Source organism: Bubalus bubalis, chromosome 2 (genome assembly GCF_019923935.1).
Source record: "Bubalus bubalis isolate 160015118507 breed Murrah chromosome 2, NDDB_SH_1, whole genome shotgun sequence".
NCBI lineage: Eukaryota > Metazoa > Chordata > Mammalia > Artiodactyla > Bovidae > Bubalus > Bubalus bubalis.
The window spans coordinates 107,812,420-107,834,679 of NC_059158.1; the positions used below are offsets into that span (position 1 = coordinate 107,812,420).

At 36.6% G+C, this 22,260-nt stretch overlaps 1 protein-coding gene across 1 annotated transcript in view; it reads left to right on the forward strand.

The window, feature by feature from the left end:
• LRP1B (LDL receptor related protein 1B) overlaps nt 1-22,260 on the forward strand; it is a 2,209,913-nt gene that overhangs the window by 1,058,406 nt on the left and 1,129,247 nt on the right. The window contains exon 7 of the mRNA XM_025261770.3: nt 10,297-10,459. Within this exon, the coding sequence (XP_025117555.3) occupies nt 10,297-10,459 (163 nt within the window). The remainder of the gene's footprint in view (nt 1-10,296; nt 10,460-22,260) is intronic.

A 22,260-nucleotide genomic window follows, 5' to 3' on the forward strand; every position in this document is an offset into this window, starting at 1 on the left:
CCCAAATCTTCCCACCCTCTCCCTCTCCCACAGAGTCCATAAGACTGTTCTATACATCAGTGTCTCTTTTGCTCTCTCGTACACAGGGTTATTGTTACCATCTTTCTAAATTCCATATATATGCGTTAGTATACTGTATTGGTGTTTTTCTTTCTGGCTTACTTCACTCTGTATAATAGGCTCCAGTTTCATCCACCTCATTAGAACTGATTCCAATGTATTCTTTTTAATGGCTGAATAATACTCCATTGTGTATATGTACCACTGCTTTCTTATCCATTCATCTGCTGATGGACATCTAGGTTGCTTCCATGTCCTGGCTATTATAAACAGTGCTGCGATGAACACTGGGGTACACGTGTCTCTTTCCTTCTGGTTTCCTCAGTGTGTATGCCCAGCAGTGGGATTGCTGGATCATAAGGCAGTTCTATTTCCAGTTTTTTAAGGAATCTCCACACTGTTCTCCATAGTGGCTTTACTAGTTTGCATTCCCACCAACAGTGTAAGAGGGTTCCCTTTTCTCCACACCCTCTCCAGCATTTATTACTTGTAGACTTTTGGATCGCAGCCATTCTGACTGGTGTGAAATGGTACCTCATAGTGGTTTTGATTTGCATTTCTCTGATAATGAGTGATGTTGAGCATCTTTTCATGTGTTTGTTAGCCATCTGTATGTCTTCTTTGGAGAAATGTCTATTTAGTTCTTTGGCCCATTTTTTGATTGGGTCATTTATTTTTCTGGAGTTGAGCTGTAGGAGTTGCTTGTATATTCTCGAGATTAGTTGTTTGTCAGTTGCTTCATTTGCTATTATCTTCTCCCATTCTGAAGGCTGTCTTTTCAGCTTGCTAATAGTTTCCTTTGATGTGCAGAAGCTTTTAAGGTTAATTAGGTCCCATTTGTTATTTTTGCTTTTATTTCCAATATTCTGGGAGGTGGGTCATAGAGGATCCTGCTGTGATGTATGTCAGAGAGTGTTTTGCCTATGTTCTCCTCTAGGAGTTTTATAGTTTCTGGTCTTACGTTTAGATCTTTAATCCATTTTGAGTTTATTTTTGTGTATGGTGTTAGAAAGTGTTCTAGTTTCATTCTTTTACAAGTGGTTGACCAGAGTTCCCAGCACCAGTTGTTAAAGAGATTGTCTTTAATCCATTGTATATTCTTGCCTCCTTTGTCGAAGATAAGGTGTCCATATGTGCGTGGATTTATCTCTGGGCTTTCTATTTTGTTCCATTGATCTATATTTCTGTCTTTGTGCCAGTACCATACTGTCTTGATAACTGTGGCTTTGTAGTAGAGCCTGAAGTCAGGTAGGTTGATTCCTCCAGTTCCATTCTTCTTTCTCAAGATCGCTTTGGCTATTCGAGGTTTTTTGTTTTTCCATACAAATTGTGAAATTATTTGTTCTAGCTCTGTGAAGAATGCTGTTGGTAGCTTGATAGGGATTGCATTGAATCTATAGATTGCTTTGGGTAGTATACTCATTTTCACTACATTGATTCTTCCAATCCATGAACATGGTATATTTCTCCATCTGTTAGTGTCCTCTTTGTTTTCTTTCACCAGTGTTTTACAGTTTTCTATATATAGGTCTTTAGATTCTTTAGGTAGATATATTCCTAAGTATTTTATTCTTTCCGTTGCAATGGTGAATGGAATTGTTTCCTTAATTTCTCTTTCTGTTTTCTCATTATTAGTGTATAGGAATGCAAGGGATTTCTGTGTGTTGATTTTATATCCTGCAACTTTACTATAGTCATTGATTAGTTCTAGTAATTTTCTGGTGGAGTCTTTAGGGTTTTCTATGTAGAGGATCATGTCATCTGCAAACAGTGAGAGCTTTACTTCTTCTTTTCCAATTTGGATTCCTTTTATTTCTTTTTCTGTTCTGATTGCTGTGGCCAAAACTTCCAAAACTATGTTGAATAGTAATGGTGAAAGTGGGCACCCTTGTCTTGTTCCTGACTTTAGAGGAAATGCTTTCAATTTTTCACCATTGAGGATAATGTTTGCTGTGGGTTTGTCATATATAGCTTTATTATGTTGAGGTATGTTCCTTCTATTCCTGCTTTCTGGAGAGTTTTGATCATAAATGGATGTTGAATTTTGTTAAAGGCTTTCTCTGCATCTATTGAGATAATCATATGGTTTTTATTTTTCAATTTGTTAATGTGGTGTATTACATTGATTGATTTGCGGATATTGAAGAATCCTTGCATCCCTGGGATAAAGCCCACTTGGTCATGGTGTATGATCTTTTTAATGTGTTCTTGGATTCTGATTGCTAGAATTTTGTTAAGGATTTTTGCATCTATGTTCATCAGTGATATTGGCCTGTAGTGTTCTTTTTTTGTGGGATCTTTGTCAGGTTTTGGTATTAGGGTGATGGTGGCCTCATAGAATGAGTTTGGAAGTTTACCATCCTCTGCAATTTTCTGGAAGAGTTTGAGCAGGATAGGTGTTAGCTCTTCTCTAAATTTTTGGTAGAATTCAGCTGTGAAGCCGTCTGGACCTGGGCTTTTGTTTGCTGGAAGATTTTTGATTACAGTTTCAATTTCCGTGCTTGTGATGGGTCTGTTACGATTTTCTATTTCTTCCTGATCGAGTTTTGGAAAGTTGTACTTTTCTAAGAATTTGTCCATTTCTTCCATGTTGTCCATTTTATTGGCATATAATTGTTGATAGTAGTCTCTTATGATCCTTTGTATTTCTGTGTTGTCTGTTGTGATCTCTCCATTTTCATTTCTAATTTTATTGATTTGATTTTTCTCCCTTTGTTTCTTGATGAGTCTGGCTAATGGTTTGTCAAGTTTATTTATCGTTTCAAAGAACCAGCTTTTGGTTTTGTTGATTTTTGCTATGGTCTCTTTTGTTTCTTTTGCATTTATTTCTGCTCTAATTTTTAAGATTTCTTTCCTTCTACTAACCCTGGGGTTCTTCATTTCTTCCTTTTCTAGTTGCTTTAGGTGTAGAGTTAGGTTACTTATTTGACTTTTTTCTTGTTTCTTGAGGTGTGCCTGTATTGCTATGAACTTTCCCCTTAGGACTGCTTTTACCGTGTCCCACAGGTTTTGGGTTGTTGTGTTTTCATTTTCATTCGTTTCTATGCAAATTTTGATTTCTTTTTGATTTCTTCTGTGATTTGTTGGTTATTCAGCAGCGTGTTGTTCAGCTTCCATATGTTGGATTTTTTAATAGTTTTTCTCCTGTAATTGAGATCTAATCTTACTGCATTGTGGTCAGAAAAGATGCTTGGAATGATTTCTATTTTTTTGAATTTACCAAGGCTAGCTTTATGGCCCAAGATGTGATCTATCCTGTGAAAAGAGACAAAGACGGTCACTACATAATGATCAAAGGATCAATCCAAGAAGAAGATATAACAATTATAAATATATATGCACCCAACACGGGAGCACTGCAGTATGTAAGACAAATGCTAACAAGTATGAAAGAAGAAATTAACAATAACACAATAATAGTGGGAGACTTTAATACCCCACTCACACCTATGGATAGATCAACTAAACAGAAAATTAACAAGGAAACACAAACTTTAAACGATACAATAGACCAGTTAGACCTAATTGATATCTATAGGACATTTCATCTCAAAACAATGAATTTCACCTTCTTCTCCATGTCCATTTCTAACTGTTGCTTCTTGACCTGTATACAGGTTTCTCAGGAGGCTGGTGGGGTTGCCTGGTATTCTCACTTCTTTAAGAATTTTCCACAGTTTGTTGTGATCTGCACAGTCAAAGTCTTCAGCATAGTCAATGAAGCAGAAGTGGATTTTTTTTTTTTTTCTGGAATTCCCTTGCTTTTTCTATGATCCAACAAATGTTGGCAATTTGATCTCCATTTCCTTGGCCTTTTCCATATATATATATATATGAATCAGTTATACAAACATACCAGATGTTTTTTAGATTATTTTCCAATACAGATCATTACAGAGTATAGGGTGGTGTCCCCTTTACTATACAGTATGATGTTATTAGTTATCTATTTAATATATAGTAATGGCAACCCACTCCAGTATTCTTGCCTGGATAATCCCAAGGATAGGGGAGACTGGTGGGCTACAGTCCACAGGGTCACAAAGAGAAGGACACAATTGAAGTGACTTAGCATGCACATACCATGTATATCTCTGCTGCCTTTCATGTCTGGCTTTGCTGTGTATTTAGGTTAGGCTGAAACAAAATTATACACACTATTTGCTTTACTTTAGCACAGTTGCTGTGGAGGCCTTTGATCCAGTTTGACTGCACACAGGTTTTCTTTGATATACAAAGTGCCTTAGAATTTCTAAAAATTAGCTTATCATATTTAAAAATTGGGAGATTTCAATTGAAATTCAGAAATTCTTATCTTGGGCTTCTTTGACACAATAAAACATTTCTATATCAAAATAATTAGATGAAATTCAGGCTACTTTTTTAGGTTGATGAATACTTTTGAGCCATCATCTAGGTTTTTCATAGTCTCTCTAACATGTTTTGCCTATTTATGGTTTTTTTCTAATATTTGTGGACATTTACATCTGTTGCCTCTTGCTAATTGAAAATAATATGACAAATAAAAAATCAAGATTCATATGTGCCAACCTATCATTTTTAAAAAGTTAAAAACATGACTCATACAAATATATAATGCACATATGCTATGGAATTATTTAGCTCATTATTAAGAGAAAAGTAAGATGGTAAATCTGGCTCAGAAGCAGACATAAAAGACTGAAGTGTTTGCAATCAGTGAAAGGAAAAAAAAATTCTGATTTAAGATAGTAAGGTTAGATATATAGCTATTTAATGTCATACTGGACATTAAAACTGGGGGTTATATTTACTACCTGAAAGATATCATTTGCATCTCTATTGAAAAAAATTACTTTTAATTTGTCAACATACACATTAATATTTACATTCCTAGAGACTAGCACTTAAAATATTAAATTGTAAATTAAACAAAAAAATATTCGCCAGCAGAACTAACCAGTCTTTGAAAGAGCCTGTTAGAAAGTGGTCTAGTCTGACGTTAAAAGCACATGCAGACATTTCTTTTATATTTTTCTTAGCAAGATTTTGACTTTTGTTCTCAATTATTTTGTGGCATCAACTACTCTATTGAATAATACTTCAGATATGCAGATGATACCACCCTTATGGCAGAAAGTGAAGAGAAACTAAAAAGCCTCTTGATGAATGTAAAAGTGGAGAGTGAAAAAGTTGGCTTAAAGCTCAACATTCAGAAAATGAAGATCATGGCATCCGGTCCCACCACTTCACAGGAAATAGATGGGAAAACAGTGGAAACAGTGTCAGACTCCAAAATCACTGCAGATGGTAACTGCAGCCATGAAATTAAAAGGCGCTTACTCCTTGGAAGGAAAGTTATGACCAACCTAGATAGCATATTCAAAAGCAGAGACATTACTTTGCCAACAAAGGTCTGTCTAGTCAAGGCTATGGTTTTTCCTGTGGTCATGTATGGATGTGAGAGTTGGACTGTGAAGAAGGCTGAGTGCCGAAGAGTTGATGCTTTTGAACTGTGGTGTTGGAGAAGACTCTTGAGAGTCCCTTGGAGTGCAAGGAGATCCAACCAGTCCATTCTGAAGGAGATCAGCCCTGGGATTTCTTTGGAAGGAATGATGCTAAAGGTGACACTCCAGTACTTTGGCCACCTCATGCGAAGAGTTGACTCATTGGAAAAGACTCTGATGCTGGGAGGGATTGGGGGCAAGAGGAGAAGGGGACGACAGAGGATGAGATGGCTGGATGGCATCACTGACTCGATGGGCATGAGTCTGAGAGAACTCCGGGAGTTGGTGATGGACAGGGAGGCCTGGCGTGCTGCGATTCATGGGCTCGCAAAGAGTCGGACATGACTGAGCGACTGATCTGATCTGATCTGAGTATTATTTTGCTAGAGTTGCCATAAAAAAATACCACAGACTATACATCCTGCTATATTTAAAATGGGTAACCAACAAGGGCTGATTGGATAGCACATGGACCACTGGTCAATACTATATAGCAGCCTGGATCAGAGGGGAGTTTGACAGAGAAAGGATATATGAATGTGTATGGCTGAGTCCCTTCACTGTTCACCTGAAACTATTACAATATTATTTATTAATCAGCTATACCCCAATACAAAATACAAAGTTTAATATAAAAAAAATACACAAATTGGGTGGCTCAAAAAAAGAAAGAAATCTATTTTCTCATATTCTGCAGCCTGGAATTCCAAGCTCAAGATGCAACAGGGTTGGACTTTCTGAGATCTCTTTCTTTGGGTTGCTGATGACCTTTTCTCTGTTTTCAAGTAGTCCCAGAATTATCTCTGTATGCCTAAATCTCTTTTTATAAGGACACTAGAAAGTTTGGTTTAGGGCTTACACTAAATGACCTCATTTTAATGTAATATTCTCTTTAAAGATTTTACTTCCAAAGGACAGAGGAGCCTGGAAGGCTACAGTCCATGGGGTTGCTGAGGGTTGGACACGACTGAGCGACTTCCCTTTCACTTTTCACTTTCATGCATTGGAGAAGGAAATGGCAACCCACTCCAGTGTTCTTGCCTGGAGAATCCCAGGGATGGGGGAACACGGTGGGCTGCCGTCTATGTGGTCGCACAGAGTTGGACATGACTGAAGTGACTTAGCAGCAGCAGCAGCAGTGTATTCACATTTGCCTTGCTGGAGATTAAGGCTTTAACATATGAATTTGGGAGGAAAACAATTTAGTCCATAATAGTTAGCATATATTACATTATAGTGAAGCAAAAGTGTTAAGTTCTACATTCACCAATTCTGATTAGTTGTCTTATATCGGAGAAGGCAATGGCACCCCACTCCAGTACTCTTGCCTGGAAAATCCCATGGACGGAGGAGGCCTGGTAGGCTGCAGTCCATGAGGTTGCTAAGAGCCGGGCACGACTGAGCGACTTCCCTTTCACTTTTCACTTTCATGCATTGGAGAAGGAAATGGCAACCCACTCCAGTGTTCTTGCCTGGAGAATCCCAGGGATGGGGGAGCCTGGTGGGCTGCCGTCTATGGGGTCGCACAGAGTCGGACATGACTGAAGCGACTTAGCAGCAGCAATGTGATGATAAGAAAAAGCTGATGTAACATTTTTAATCCAATTATAGATTATCATAAGTACTCATCATTTTTAAACTTTTCCCTCAAATTTTAAAATTAATTTCTCTTGGATACAACTTTTTATTTTGTTTGTATGTTTTTACATTCAACATATATTGCACTTTAAAAAGATTGTTGTTACTTATATTTATATGCTACTTTATAAGTTTCAAAAAATTTCAATATTTTTTTCACAGTAATTCAAATACTTACCATTATTGATATTTAGATTATTTTATGATTCAGAAGTAAGTAGTCAGTACCTACAGATGTTGTAGATATGAACACAAAGTAAACTTCACTTTTGGCATATAAGAAATTCTGAATGATCATAAAGCAACTGTTTCAAAAGAACGGGGAGGGTAAAATCCTAGTAACTTTTAGTTGTAGAATGAATAAAAAGCAACTAGAGAAAAATTATAACAGGAACATATTTAATTTTTTTTTAGTAACAATAAAGTAATAAGGATCTTACTAAAATTTTAGAGACATTTTTATAATGTCAAAAATCTCCTAAAATGTTCAAAATATTTTACCTAATTTTATTTATTTATCTCTCTATATCTGTCTATCCATTCATCCATTGATTTACTTACTTGAACTCTGTTTAATTGCATTAATTCTCCAGTCTTAATAAAATTAATATTAAAAGCAGATAGAAATTTCAAGTTTAGAAAAAGGAAACAAAATCAATTCCCACAGTTACTGTTAGGGTAATTATTAGGTTTTTTAGTGAGACCTTGCTGCTTCAAACTAGGATGCTGTTAACAATACCTATTGTTTCAGTAGCAGAGAATCTTTCTGCAGTGATCCAGAATTGAAGAAAGGTGTGAATGCTGTCAAACAGCTCTTTTGTCTGAATTTACAGTTGCATAGACTAAACCAACTGCTGGCCTAGCATGAGAGATGGGTTATTGAATGGACTTTGGCACATACTTTATCTGAATACTAGGTATTTGAAATGACATTTGAAACAGTGGGTTCTGTTCTCTAGCTAATGTAATAATGCAAAGGAAATAAAAAACAAAGCTAAGTATACATTTCCACATTTCTGGAGACAGAAAAAATAGTTTAGATTTTTAAATATCCTGGCTGCTGAGATGGTTCATGTAGTTTGTGGAGTAGTTAAATGCTTATGTCTCCATAAAAACCATGTAATTCAGAATGAAACTGTAATTGATGACCTAAAAAAATCTGTATCCAGTGAATTGCCATATTCACTTATTGCTTGTCCTTGTAGAGATTTTTAGAGATTTCCACACAATTACTGTCTTCTCTACCATGGTTTGGAAAAAAAAAAAAAAAAGAAGAAATATATATAATAAACCTCACTTGGACTTCCCTGGTGGCTCAGATGGTAAAGCGTCTGCCTACAATGCGGGAGACCTGGGTTTGATCCCTGGGTTGGGAAGATCCCCTGGAGAAGGAAATGGCAACCCACTCCAGTACTCTTGCCTGAAGAATCCCATGGATGGAGGAGCCTGATAGACTACAGTCCATGGGGTCGCAAAGAGTTGGACATAACTGAGCGACTTCACTTTCACTCTTTGATCTATAACTATCAAATTATAATTTGCAATAGATACAAATATGACTGTCATAAAATTCAGGAATGAATGTGAATCAGAAACTTATTTATGGAATTATTGGAGAACCAGCCTAGTATTGATGATCTAAGATCATTAGTAGAAATGCATACTTACAGGCATCTTAAAGAAATGTTTAGATGAGATTCATAGTTAGGTATAAAAATGGACAGTGCCTCAGAAAATAAGAAACCATAACTTTTAGGGTTATCCATTGGGATAAATATCAACTGGTTAGCATGAAATTTCAGTGTGTGGTTCTGATTAAATAGAAAATACTCAAGTTAAAAACAGATACATTCTTCTAGACCTGTACTATCCATATGAGTCACTGGCTTCCTACTTTTTTCAAGTTTGAATTAATTAAAATGAAATACAATAAAGATTCAATTTACAGTCACACCAGCCACAAATTAAGTGCTCACTCGACACAGGTGACTAGTCATTATTTTATTGTAGAGCATGCTGCTGCTGCTGCTAAGTCGTTTCAGTCATGTCCAACTCTGTGTGACCCCATAGACGGAAGCCCACCAGGCTCCCCCATCCCTGGGATTCTCCAGGCAAGAACACTGGAGTGGGTTGCCATTTCCTTCTCCAATGCATGAAAGTGAAAAGTGAAAGGGAAGTTGCTCAGTCGTGCCCGACTCTTAGTAACCCCATGGACTACAGCCTACCAGGCCCCTCCGTCCATGGGGTTTTCCAGGCAAAAGTACTGGAGTGGGGTGCCATTGCCTTATAGACTATTTCCATCATAAAACAAATTACTCTCCTAGAGAAACAGCCTTCTTCTAGAGAACTAACCGATCTTTGAGCAATCTTACTTTACAGTGTCTACATATGCCATCAGAAGAACACATCACCCCTCCTTTTGTGTTATTTCCAGTTAAGAGGATCTAAAAATGAGAGTTTACCTTAATTCACAAAAAATATTTATTCCTGTTACTACTAAAACTTTTAGCTGTGTCATTGAACCAGTTATGCCCATTGAGTTAGATGAACTATTTGAACAAATGCAAAAACTAGGTGAAATATTTTATTGTAAATACCTATTCCTTAGGATTTAAAAACTCTTTGCCCTTTTGTCTAGATCATCCTCAGTGCTTAGATAGCAGGAAGAAAAGTATCAAGAGATAGTCATTACTTTGTAAAATAAGCACTTTATTTTGGCATAGAAATTATCTTTGCAGGGACTTTTTTTTGTTGTAAAGCTACTTGTACTTTTAAAATATCTTCTATGGTGGTTTGGGCAGACTTAAGTACTCTTAAAGGGGCTTCCCTGGTGGTTCAGAGGTTGAAGCATCTGCCTGCAATGTGGGAGACCTGGGTTCAATCCCTGGGTTGGGAAGATCCCCTGGAGAAGGAAATGGCAACCCACTCCAGTCTTCTTGCCTGGAGAATCCCATGGATGGAGGAGCCTGGTGGGCAACAGTCCATGGGGTCTCAAAGAGTCGGACACGACTGAGCGACTTCACTTTACTTCTTCATTTCATGTACTCTTAGGTTTATGATACTAGATTTGCACATGCAATACAATGATTGTGTGTTTGTGGGTGTGTTTCAGATGTGCAACAAATGGCAATTGACTGGCTCACGAGGAATCTCTATTTTGTGGACCATGTCAGTGACCGGATCTTTGTGTGTGATTACAACGGGTCTGTTTGTGTCACCCTGATTGACCTGGAACTTCACAATCCGAAGGCAATAGCAGTGGATCCAATAGGAGGGTAAGAAATTCTTCCTTATAGTGTTTGATCTGATATAATTTCCCTTAAAAAAAAAAAGTCTGAGAAGAGTTGTGGAATATAAGACAACAGGCTCAAAAGTGTTTTAATGTTAATTTGAACAGTTACATTACAGGAAGGAAAAAAGAAGTTGTAATCTACTGTGAAGAAGCTGAGTCATACCATTTCCTTAACACATCATTGTTGCAGGGCTTGCCTAAGACACAGTCAACCCACTACTCTCCTACTGATCACTTTGATGTCACCAGAGAAGAGCCTCAGCATTGTTTTAGGTTAAAGACAAGAGACCTAAGTTACTTAGTAGTGGGCCTTGTAGTTACCAAACTTCAAAAATTCTACCTGAAAAATGGACTATTAAAAAATCTAGGTCCAACACAACATTTAAGATTTATTAAAGGAACATTGTACATGTTTGAGGATATTAGTAAGACATGAAGTTTGTCTTTGTTAATTGAAACCATTTTCTTCCTCCAACTACTGATGTGTAAACATTGTCGTATTATGGAGTAACTGAATTAATCATCAGCTTTGCAAGCTGCTTTATTGGTTAAAAAGAAGCCTTATTTTATCTGAATTTCTTTTAGCTAATAAACTAATTCCTCTTTTTTTAATATTTCATAATTTATCAAATTATAGGTAAATATGTTTAAATTCCCAATAACTTATTTCATGTAATTAGGAACTTAATACAGGAATTATACTTTAATTTTATAAACACTATGATATTATATAAAGTTATATAAAGTCAATATTTTTACCAGTAACTATTGGGAAAGGATATTCTCAAAATAATGGCATAGTGTACAACTTTAGTTGGAGGAGCTGGTGGGTGCTTTTTTCAGATGTAAGTTGTAACAAAGATTTAAAAGCAAAAATTTTATCCTTGTTATAGCTTTAATCGTCCCCTGGCAGTTCAGGCTGAAATGTCTGATGGAACATAGCCTAAACTGCCATAAGCCTCCATTCAATAGATGGGAAAATATTTACTGAAGAAACAGCTGTCATCCATATGTGGACTTTTGTCACTCTTTACTTAAAGTCTGATTGAATATTAAGATGCATCATCACAATGGTTCTGATTTTGACAAGAACAGCTTGCACGTAAGAGCTTTGCTAGGAAGCCTGTGTAATATAATTCTTGAATGTAGCTCTATTTGTATTTGCAGCAGATGGTTACTTGACTCAAATCTGACTGCAGCAATGCTTCGAAAGACATTAGTAAGAGAAGTTGTACTTAAACTGATTTGTTTGGGTGTTGAATAAGGGTAGTAAGGAAGAATTGGAAATATACAAATGTGCTAACAACATTCTTCTGGCATTCTGTTTAGAAATATATTTGCGTGCATGTTTTTCCTGGGTGTGCTAAATGAATTCAGAAGTAGCCTTTATACAGTCTTGTCTGTCAAAAGTGTTAAGAGATGAAGCTGTTGTGTTTCTCTCCTTTCTACCACTCTTATTATTCCCCATTCTTAAAAACAAAAGATCCAGAGACTGTTTTCAAATAGAACTGCCAATCTGAAATATAATGTTTGTGACACCACCATCTCCCCTTCTGAACAGCAACATATTTTATCTTCTCAAGCTTCCTATTTCTCCCTGTCATTACATGAAAGGACCATATTTTGTCATATTTGTGAAAGGACTTAGGAGTAGAAAACCTCCACATTGTTATGTTTATTCTCTGCTGGATTTCTCTGGGCCTAGTAACTGTTTAAATGTATTTTGTCATGTATCATTTATCACAAAAGGCTCTTTGGAATTTTTTGTTTGTTTGTTGGAGTTTGCTGTGTGTCTCAATTGCTGTTTTTTCAGTCATGGATTTTAGAAATCAGAGAAGGAAAAGCTCTTCATGTTTATAAATATAATCCTGTTTATAATAGAACAGTTTTTAAAATATTCTGATATTTTTCTCTTAATATCAGAAATTTGGCTAGGGTTAATGTGCTACTGTCTAGGGAAACAACAGCAAGTTTTTCTTTTTTCTCTTTTTTCTTTTATTTCTGGGCAGCTCAAGGGTAATTTGAATAGTTGAGGTTAGAATGACTCTGCATGATCTACTTAAGGGGACAAGCACCACCAGTGAAGTTTCTCCTGCCTTTTCCTAATTGTTATAACTTCAGTTCAGAAAATATCAGAATGTCTTAAAAGTCTGACCCAACTATTAAGTGCCTGACCTTGATAGGTATAGAAAAGGATGGAGATTTGCTTTACCTCTCAGAGGCTACATTGAAAAGTATACTTTTTACTTGACTGCGCTTTTGATGTTACTTTTCTCAACCTCCTATTCCCTTTTTATATAAAAATTATTACAATATTGTCATTCTAAAATTTCTAATTTTTTAAAAAAATTTATCCATGGATTGAATATAGATTAGTAATTTTCTCTAGAAAATCAACATGACTTGGACCAGGCTCCAATCTAAATTTACCAGAAAAAGATTGTTTATAAACCTTGTTTTCATTCTTGAAGTATTGACATTGACTCATTAATTCAGGCTATTTTTCTGGAGATATTTCTTGAGATTTTCTTATTAACTTCAAATTTTAGCAGTGTTCTTTTCCCATGGTTTCTTGAAGAAATTTCTAAAACTATTTCTAATCCTGTCATAACCGTTTGAAGGTAGCATAGAGATCATAGTCCAACCAGTATCAAAAATAGTTTTTCTGGTAGTAGTTATTAGAACTTGGCTTGTTTAATGATTAAGAGTTTAATCTAAAGTCACTCTCCCTGGGATCAAATCCTAGTTATACCAGTTACTAGATGTTGGATGTCTCTTTTTATCTTTATTTTCTTATCTTAAAAATATGAATAATGATAATCCACTAAAGGGCTCTTGTGAGGATTAAATAATGTCAAACATATAAAGGGCTTACATACTTTCTGAGTATATGAAGTTCTCTTTTTCATGTTACTTCAAAAATAACTACTAATCTTTCCAATGCTTACAATACTGTTGTGAATAGATTAATCAGACCAATATTTCACCTCATTAAAGATGATCTTTTTGTTTACAGGCCAATTCTCTTTCTACTACAAATGCTTTAAAATGGCTTACTTCATATAGACTGTCTATTATATAGCCAAGTACTAAGTAAAAGAGGGGAAATGAGAATAATGTAGTATGGCCTGGGAATAAAATGAAATGTATGTGTGATGGAAGACAAAATTATAGAATAACTATGGGTTTAAGGAAGAAAGTAGCAGAGGAAACACTATTTTAATAGTTGATCTTGTGGAGGTTATGTTTGAATTACCTTCAAGGTCTTTCAGAATATAAAACTAGAAAATAAACCCCCTTCATAGTTACCTTTGTCAGTTGATCTGTATTTTTAATACCAAATTGTTTTAATAATAAACCATTTAGTTTTTCAGTCTGATGAAGGTTGTAACTGAGGACAGGAGAGAAACTAGTTTACAATTTTGGTTCTAAGGTTTGTTTCTAAGCTTCCTATTAAACTAAAATCATCACTCTACACTATACAAAAATGCATTTTACCATGAGTATAAAATTGTTGCAATAATATTGCAAAAGAGGGGATCAATTGATGCTAAGCATGGTAAATATTAGAAAAACAGTAAAATTAAGAGATATTTTAGGGATGGAGTTGGACTTGAAAATTCAGGGAAAATATTTGGTAGGCTTGAGGTATTGTGTATGTGCATTTTGTCCTCTGTTGCCCAGTCATGTCCAACTCTTTTACAGCCCCATGGACTGTGGCTCTCCAGGCTCCTCTGTCCATGGAATTTTGCAGACAAGAAAACTAGAGTGGGTTGGGTTGCCATTTCCTCTTCTAGGAGATCTCCCCAACCCAGGGATTGAACTTGTGTCTCTTGTGTCTACTGCATCTCCTGCATTGGAAGGCAGATTCTAGCTAGAACTCATATTCAATAGAGTTATGTGAGATGGCCAATTAGAGAGAGAAGGGAAATCTCCTATATTGTGTGAATGGTGGAAATTGACTACATTACCAATCAGATCAGATCAGTCTCTCAGTCGTGTCCGACTCTTTGTGACCCAATGAATCACAGTACGCCAGGCCTCCCTGTCCATCACCAACTCCCGGAGTTCACTGAGACTCACGTCCATCGAGTCAGTGATGCCACCCAGCCATCTCATCCTCTGTCGTCCCCTTCTCCTCATGCCCCCAATCCCTCCCAGCATCAGAGTCTTTTCCAATGAATCAACTCGTCTCATGAGGTGGCCAAAGTACTGGAGTGTCACCTTTAGCATCATTCCTTCCAAAGAAATCCCAGGGCTGATCTCCTTCAGAATGGACTGGTTGGATCTCCTTGCACTCCAAGGGACTCTCAAGAGTCTTTTCCAACACCACAGTTCAAAAGCATCAATTCTTCAGTGCTCAGCCTTCTTCACAGTCCAACTCTCACATCCATACGTGACCACAGGAGAAACCATAGCCTTGACTAGACGAACCTTTGTTGGTAAAGTAATGTCTCTGCTTTTGAATATGCTATCTAGGTATGTCATAACGTTCCTTCCAAGGAGTAAGTGTCTTTTAATTTCATGGCTGCAGTCACCATCTGCAGTGATTTTGGAGCCCCCAAAAATAAAGTCTGCCACTGTTTCCACTGTTTCCCCATCTATTTCCCATGAAGTGGTGGGACTGGATGCCACTATCTTCGTTTTCTGAATGTTGAGCTTTCAGTCAACTTTTTCACTCTCCACTTTCACTTTCATCAAGAGGCTTTTTAGTTCCTCTTCACTTTCTGCCATAAGGGTGGTGTCATCTGCATATCTGAGGTTATTGATATTTCTCTCGGCAATCTTGATTCCAGCTTGTGCTTCCTCCAGCCCAGCGTTTCTCATGATGTACTCTGCATATAAGTTAAATAAACTGAGTGACAATATACAGCCTTGATGAACTCTTTTTCCTATTGGAACCAGTCTATTGTTCCATGTCCAGTTCTAACTGTTGCTTCCTGACCTGCATACAAATTTCTCAAGAGGCAGATCAGGTAGTCTGGTATTCCCATCTCTTGAAGAATTTTCCACAGTTTATTGTGATCCTCACAGTCAAAGGCTTTGGCTTAGGCAATAAAGCAGAAATAGATGTTTTCCTGGAATTCTCTTGCTTTTTCCATGATCCAGCAGATGTTGGCAATTTGATCTCTGGTTCCGCTGCCTTTTCTAAAACCAGCTTGAACATCAGGAAGTTCACGGTTCACATATTGCTGAAGCCTGGCTTGGAGAATTTTGAGCATTACTTTACTAGCGTGTGAGATGAATGCAATTGTGCGGTAGTTTGAGCATTCTTTGGTATTGCCTTTCTTTGGGATTGGAATGAAAACTGACCTTTTCCAGTCCTGTGGCCACTGCTGAGTTTTCTAAATTTGCTAGCATATTGAGTGCAGTACTTTCACAGCATCATCTTTCAGGATTTGGAATAGCTCAGCTGGAATTCCATCACCTCCAGTAGCTTTGTTTGTAGTGATGCTTTCTAAGGCCCACTTGACTTCACATTCCAGGATGTCTGGCTCTAAGTGAGTGATCACACCATCGTGATTATCTGGGTCGTGAAGATCTTTTTTGTACAGTTCTTATGTGTATTCTTGCCATCTCTTCTTAATATCTCTGCTTCTGTTAGGTCCATACCATTTCTGTCCTTTATCGAGCTCATCTTTGCATGAAATGTTACTTTGGTATCTCTGATTTTCTTGAAGAGATCCCTATTCTTTCCATTCTGTTGTTTTCCTCTATTTCTTTGCATTGGTTGCTGAAGAAGGCTTTCTTATCTCTTCTTGCTATTCTTTGGAACTCTGCATTCAGATGTTTATATCTTTCCTTTTCTCCTTTGCTTTTTGCTTCTCTTCTTTTCACAGCTATTTGTAAGGCCTCCCCAGACAGCCATTTTGCTTTTTTGCATTTCTTTTCTATGGGAATGGTCTTGATCCCTGTCTCCTGTACAATGTCATGAACCTCATTCCATAGTTCATCAGGCACTCTATCTATCAGATCTGAGGGCTTAAATCTATTTCTCACTTCCACTGTATAATCATAAGGGATTTGATTTAGGTCATACCTGAATGGTCTAGTGGTTTTCCCTACTTTCTTCAATTTAAGTCTGAATTTGGCAATAAGGAGTTCATGGTCTGAGCCACAGTCAGCTCCTAGTCTTGTTTTTGCTGACTGTATAGAGCTTCTCCATCTTTGGCTGCAAAGAATATAATCAATCTGATTTCGGTGTTGACCATCTGGTGATGTCCATGTATAGAGTCTTCTCTTGTGTTGTTGGAAGAGGGTATTTGTTATGACCAGTGCATTTTCTTGGCAAAACTCTATCAGTCTTTGCCCTGCTTCATTCCGTATTAAAAGGCCAAATCTGGCTGTTACTCCAGGTGTTTCTTGACTTCCTACTTTTGCATTCCAGTCCCCTATAATGAAAAGGACATCTTTTTTGGATGTTACTTCTGAAGGGTCTTGTAGGTCTTCATAGAACCGTTCAACTTCAGCTTCTTCAGCATTACTGTTTGGGGCATAGACTTGGATTACTGTGATATTGAATGGTTTGCCTTGGAAACGAATAGAGATCCAAGTACTGCATTTCGGACTCTTTTGTTGACCATGATGGCCACTCAATTTCTTCTGAGGGATTCCTGCCCGCAGTAGTAGATATAATGGTCATCTGAGTTAAATTCACCCATTCCAGTCCATTTCAGTTTGCTGATTCCTAGAATGTCGACATTCACTCTTGCCATCTCTTGTTTGATCACTTCCAATTTGCCTTGATTCATGGACCTGACATTCCAGGTTCTTATGCAATATTGCTCTTTACAGCATCGAACCTTGTTTCTATCACCAGTCACATCCACAGCTGGGTATTGTTTTTGCTTTGGCTCCATCCCTTCATTTTTTCTGGAGTTATTTCTCCACTGATCTCCAGTAGCATATTGGGCACCTATTGACCTGGGGAGTTTCTCTTTCAGTATCCTATCATTTTGCTTTTTCATACTGTTCATGGGGTTCTCAAGGCAAGAATACTGAAGTGGTTTGCCATTCCCTTCTCCAGTGGACCACATTCTGTCAAATCTCTCCACCATGACCCGCCCATCTTGGGTTGCCCCACGGGCATGGCTTAGTTTCATTGAGTTAGACAAGGCTGGGGTCCTAGTACCAATACTAGTGTACCTGTTTTCTATGTAGGATAGACTTTTGACTTGTAAAGAAGGAATGGCAGAATGATCTGTAGGATTTATTTGTAATCCATGCCCCCATGTCAGTATTGAGGGGAAAAAAATGTGTTGTCTTTGTTCTCTATTAAAGTAGTTTATCTGCCAGGAGCCAGAGGAGGACTGAAGCTTAAGTCTCAGAAGCTGAATTCACATAAGAGTAACTGGTAGTATTTAATAGTTAATAATAATAATACCTTTCCCATCACCAACCTGGATCTCTTCTGTTGGTGAAACTAGTCATAGCTGAGAAATTAAAAATAGAATCAAAGTTAAAGCCAACAGGGACCAAGACTGACTAATGAAAGGTACTTCCTCAGTACCTTCTTTGGTATTCCTCTTCATTAGAAGAAAACTCAGAAAAACATGGAGACATTTTAATAGCTCCAATAGTCATTCTCCTGAATTTATGTATTGATCTGCTGTAATTTGTCTTCGGACATTTTAAACATTATTTTATTTTATTTTTATATGTTGATGAATAAAATAAAATGTTGAAAGTTTATTTTGGTTTGTTAATTTAATTTTGAAACAGTCTTGGTCTTGAACATGATAGTAGTCCTCAGTTGGGTTGACCTCTGAATTCATCTGTATGTGGGAAAATGCTAAGGAAGTTGTCTACTTCTCTTTATACTCAATGGATAATTGAGCACTGTACACAATGCAGTACAATGAAAACCTCCGTAGTCTTATAAATTTGTATTAATTATTTCAAAAATTTTACCAATGCATTTTCTTATCTATATCAATGAAATTCAAATGGATATCTATATAGCACTGGCTGTATTTCTTTTTATCTATCTATAAGCTGCCGGAGTTCAGCTCCAGCAGCCAGGGAATCAGCCTGAAGTGGTGAGCGGTGTCAGCGGACAATGATGTAGCCTCTGACTCATAGTACGGAACTACATCGGTGAACGATGATGTGGTCTCTGACTCAGGGTATGAAACTACATGTTTATTTCAAGCTTCAGGTTCTCTTTTATACTTTGACAAAAACATTAGGTCATAGGTTTGATGTTTTTTAGTTTCCCCCACCCAGATTTACTGTACTTAACTTATGATTACATTGTAACTCATGCTACATTCTTCAGTTTATTTCTTATCTTTCTAAATCCTGTTTGCCCCTAGCATCTTAAGATCACTATCTCCTAAAAAGGCTTATAGCTATTCTTAATTATTCCTAAACCCTAAACTCAGCAATCTTCTTTTGCCATAAATATTTCCCTCACAAACAGGTCTCAGATAACAATCCTTCCCATGGCCTCAAGCTGAGGCCTACTTGCTCATCCTGGGACATTCTTTGTAAAGATCCTTGAACAAATGTCAGTGGTTATCTTATAGATTATTTTCTGGGCACAACTGTAGAAGGCTTTGGGCTTTCTCATTCTTCTCTCAAGCACTTTAACATTCTTTCCAGCCAACTCAACCAAAGAAAGGAAAGAACAAGTCAAAATCACAAGGCCTAACTCCTTCATCCTGGGGCCGTGCCTGCAAGATGAGGAGAGGGGCTTGGGGCCGTGCCTCCATTTTGTCAGTAATGCCTAATGCAGCTCCAGACAATAAGCTATCTAAATATGCTATCTAAATATATATGTGCATATTTCCCGTTTAACACTACTACAAACTTCTCTGGGTGACTCTAACAATCTTGGATTTAGGTTCATAGATAATTATATAAGAAAATGGCATCTGCCTACCTTAGGCCAACTTACCAAAAGTCTTAGGAGAGTTATCGCCTACCACTTTTCAATCAAGAGTTGCAGATGCAAATAGGCAAGACAACATGGGCGTACAGGTATGCGTTTCATGGTCTGAAGTATTTTAACTGAAATTAGTGATTCAGAGCCACACTCAAGTGTATAAATCCATATGCACTCTCTTAACTACGACTCAAATTCTTTTATTCTCGTTAATTAATTTTGTCTAGGTTCAACTTCTTTCCAAATTCCTCTATAGACCTTTCTTCAAGTGTAGGTTTATGTATGGCATCACCATTAATTACTGACTCCTTCAGTTACAAATGATTATTCTATTATACTGTAATTAGCCTGGGAATATGGAAGAGCAACTTGGAGTGGCTTATTTTGTTCAGTGCAACCTTTACTGGAAACTCTCAATGTGCTCTTGACTCATATAATTCACAATGTCAAAGTAATGCAAAGCATTCTGCATCTCTATTCTCTTTGCTGTTCTTGATATCATTTTTTTTTAACTCTCTAAGTTTTCAGTGTTTGTTAATCTTATCTCTAAATTATTGAGTTCAAAAGCTTGTTTTAATTATACATAATATCTTCCCAGTCTTCTACCCACTCCCTGTTAAAGAGGTTTCTTTGAATTGTCACTGGATAATGATGTCCACTCAACTAGAGAAAGTAACGGAAAAGCTGTGTACAGCCTAAATTATGAAGGGATTTATCGTATCATCTGAAAACCTGGATTTAGGACAGCCCTTGTTTGATTTGTTGACTCAACAGTATCATTAACCGCCTGGGTTCCTCCTACCTCTTTATTGTGTGATGTTATCGTTAATGTGTGCTTTTCAAGCTAATTGCCCTGTGGTTACAAGACAGCTACTGAAGTTTCAGGGATCCTAACTAGAAACATGGTAGTCAGTTAAAAAAAAAAAACACACACAAAAAAAAAACCAGCACTGCTTCTTCCTTGGGTGTAGAAGAGCTCCCAAAGCAGATATTCCCTCATGTCTTCTTGGTCAGAACTGGGTACATTCCAACTTAAATGAGACAGTCATAGACAACTTTTTTTTTTTTTCCCATTGTCATATGAAAGACAGAGGGACATGGGAGAGAATTTGGGACCACAATAACATGGAAGAAATAAAAATGGATTATGCAGCTATATCATCTTCCACAGACATTGTAGTATAATAATCCTTTCTCATGTACAGCCCTTCATCTTTTCTTTATATTTCTCAGGCACTGAGGGCCCTCTTTTCACTTAGCTAACCCTGTGGAATATGTATAAACATTATTTTCCAGCCCTTCATTCCATCTTCTCTGAGAGTTTTTTTGTTTGCTTTTAGCCCAGAATGTTAAAACTAATTCTGAGGAGTATTTCTCTTGTCATTTTTTTTTAAAGCAAATGACAATTATTATTTTGTTTCTTTGTTTTCTGTAACTTTTTCTACAACACTGATAAGAGACTGGGTTGGAGGTACTCTGTATAGTATCCCACTATCTCTTTAAAGATATAGTGTGAAAGGCTGGGATGGAAGCTTTTATTGTACCAGATTTTCCAACACTCTTGGAAACTATGTGACTATTTCTAAGCCACTGGGGTAATATTAAGTAAATTATTGTTTCATTTATGAAATGATTCTATGGTGGCATGAAAACTTTCTTACTCTCTGCCAAAGAATAGTTTACATATTTGAAGAATTTGTGCTGTTATTCAAAACAATAATTTTATATTTTTAAGAAGTTAAAATTTATTTCTAATTGTTTCCTACATAGAGTTCTATGAAAACATGAGGTAGTAATAAGGCAGTTTACTGCTTTTGAAACTATATGGACAGCTTTCATGTGGCACTCAGGTGTGATCAGAAATCAAAGATATGATATAGTCTGTTCTCTTATGGAGCTTGGAGTATAACAGAATTATGCATCAAATATCAAATATTATAGTCAGAAGATATGGTTACTAAAGCTTACCCACCAAAATTATAGATAAGAAATACAAAGCAGTAATTTATTTGACATTTCTGAGATAAATAATGGATAAAGCATAAATGTTACTTAAAAAAATAAAAATGAGAGAAACTTGGTTTGTAAACACCAAAGAAAAGGACAAGATTTAAAAACAATAGAATAAGTACTTAGCACCACTCCCCTTGAACATATAATATAAATTCTGAGTTTTACCATGTACACTATAATCATATATAGCCAAAACACACATGCACAAACAAGAAGTAAAAACAATGTTCAGCTTTTATGCTGAGATACAGTTTGTTCTGCTTGACTGCTGAGCCTTGCAGGATATTGAACCAAAACTGATATTTTCCCTTGAGCCAGATTCTCAGTGGTTTGATTTGGGAGAAATTAACCTGACTTTTAGGGTCATAGTGGATGTTTTCCAATGGCAAGTGATTTTTCACTCAACATTTTTTTTTTAAATTATGTAAAAGGAAAAGCAAATATTGAGAGCCTTTGCTATTCTTTCAGTTTTAGCTAAAAAATTATCTATGTTAGTATTTGTAAAAATTGTACTTAGGCAGGGGTCTTCATACTTCCTGATAACAAACTCCAGTATAAAAGAAGTCATCAAAAGAACATGAAAATGGCATAAAAATTGACACATAGACCAGTGCAAGAGAATTGAGAGCACAGAAATAAACCCAAGCATATATGGTCAAGTAATATTTTTGATAAGGGAGCCAAGAATACTTAATGGAAAGAGACTCTCCAATAAATAGTGCTAGAATAATTGGATATTCACATGTAAAATAATGAAGCTGGACCCATATCTTATATAATTTACACAAATGAATTCAAAATGAATTAAAGATTTAGATGTAAGACCTGAAATCATGAAATAACCTAAAATAAAGCTTCTTGGCATGGGTCTAGGTAATCAATTT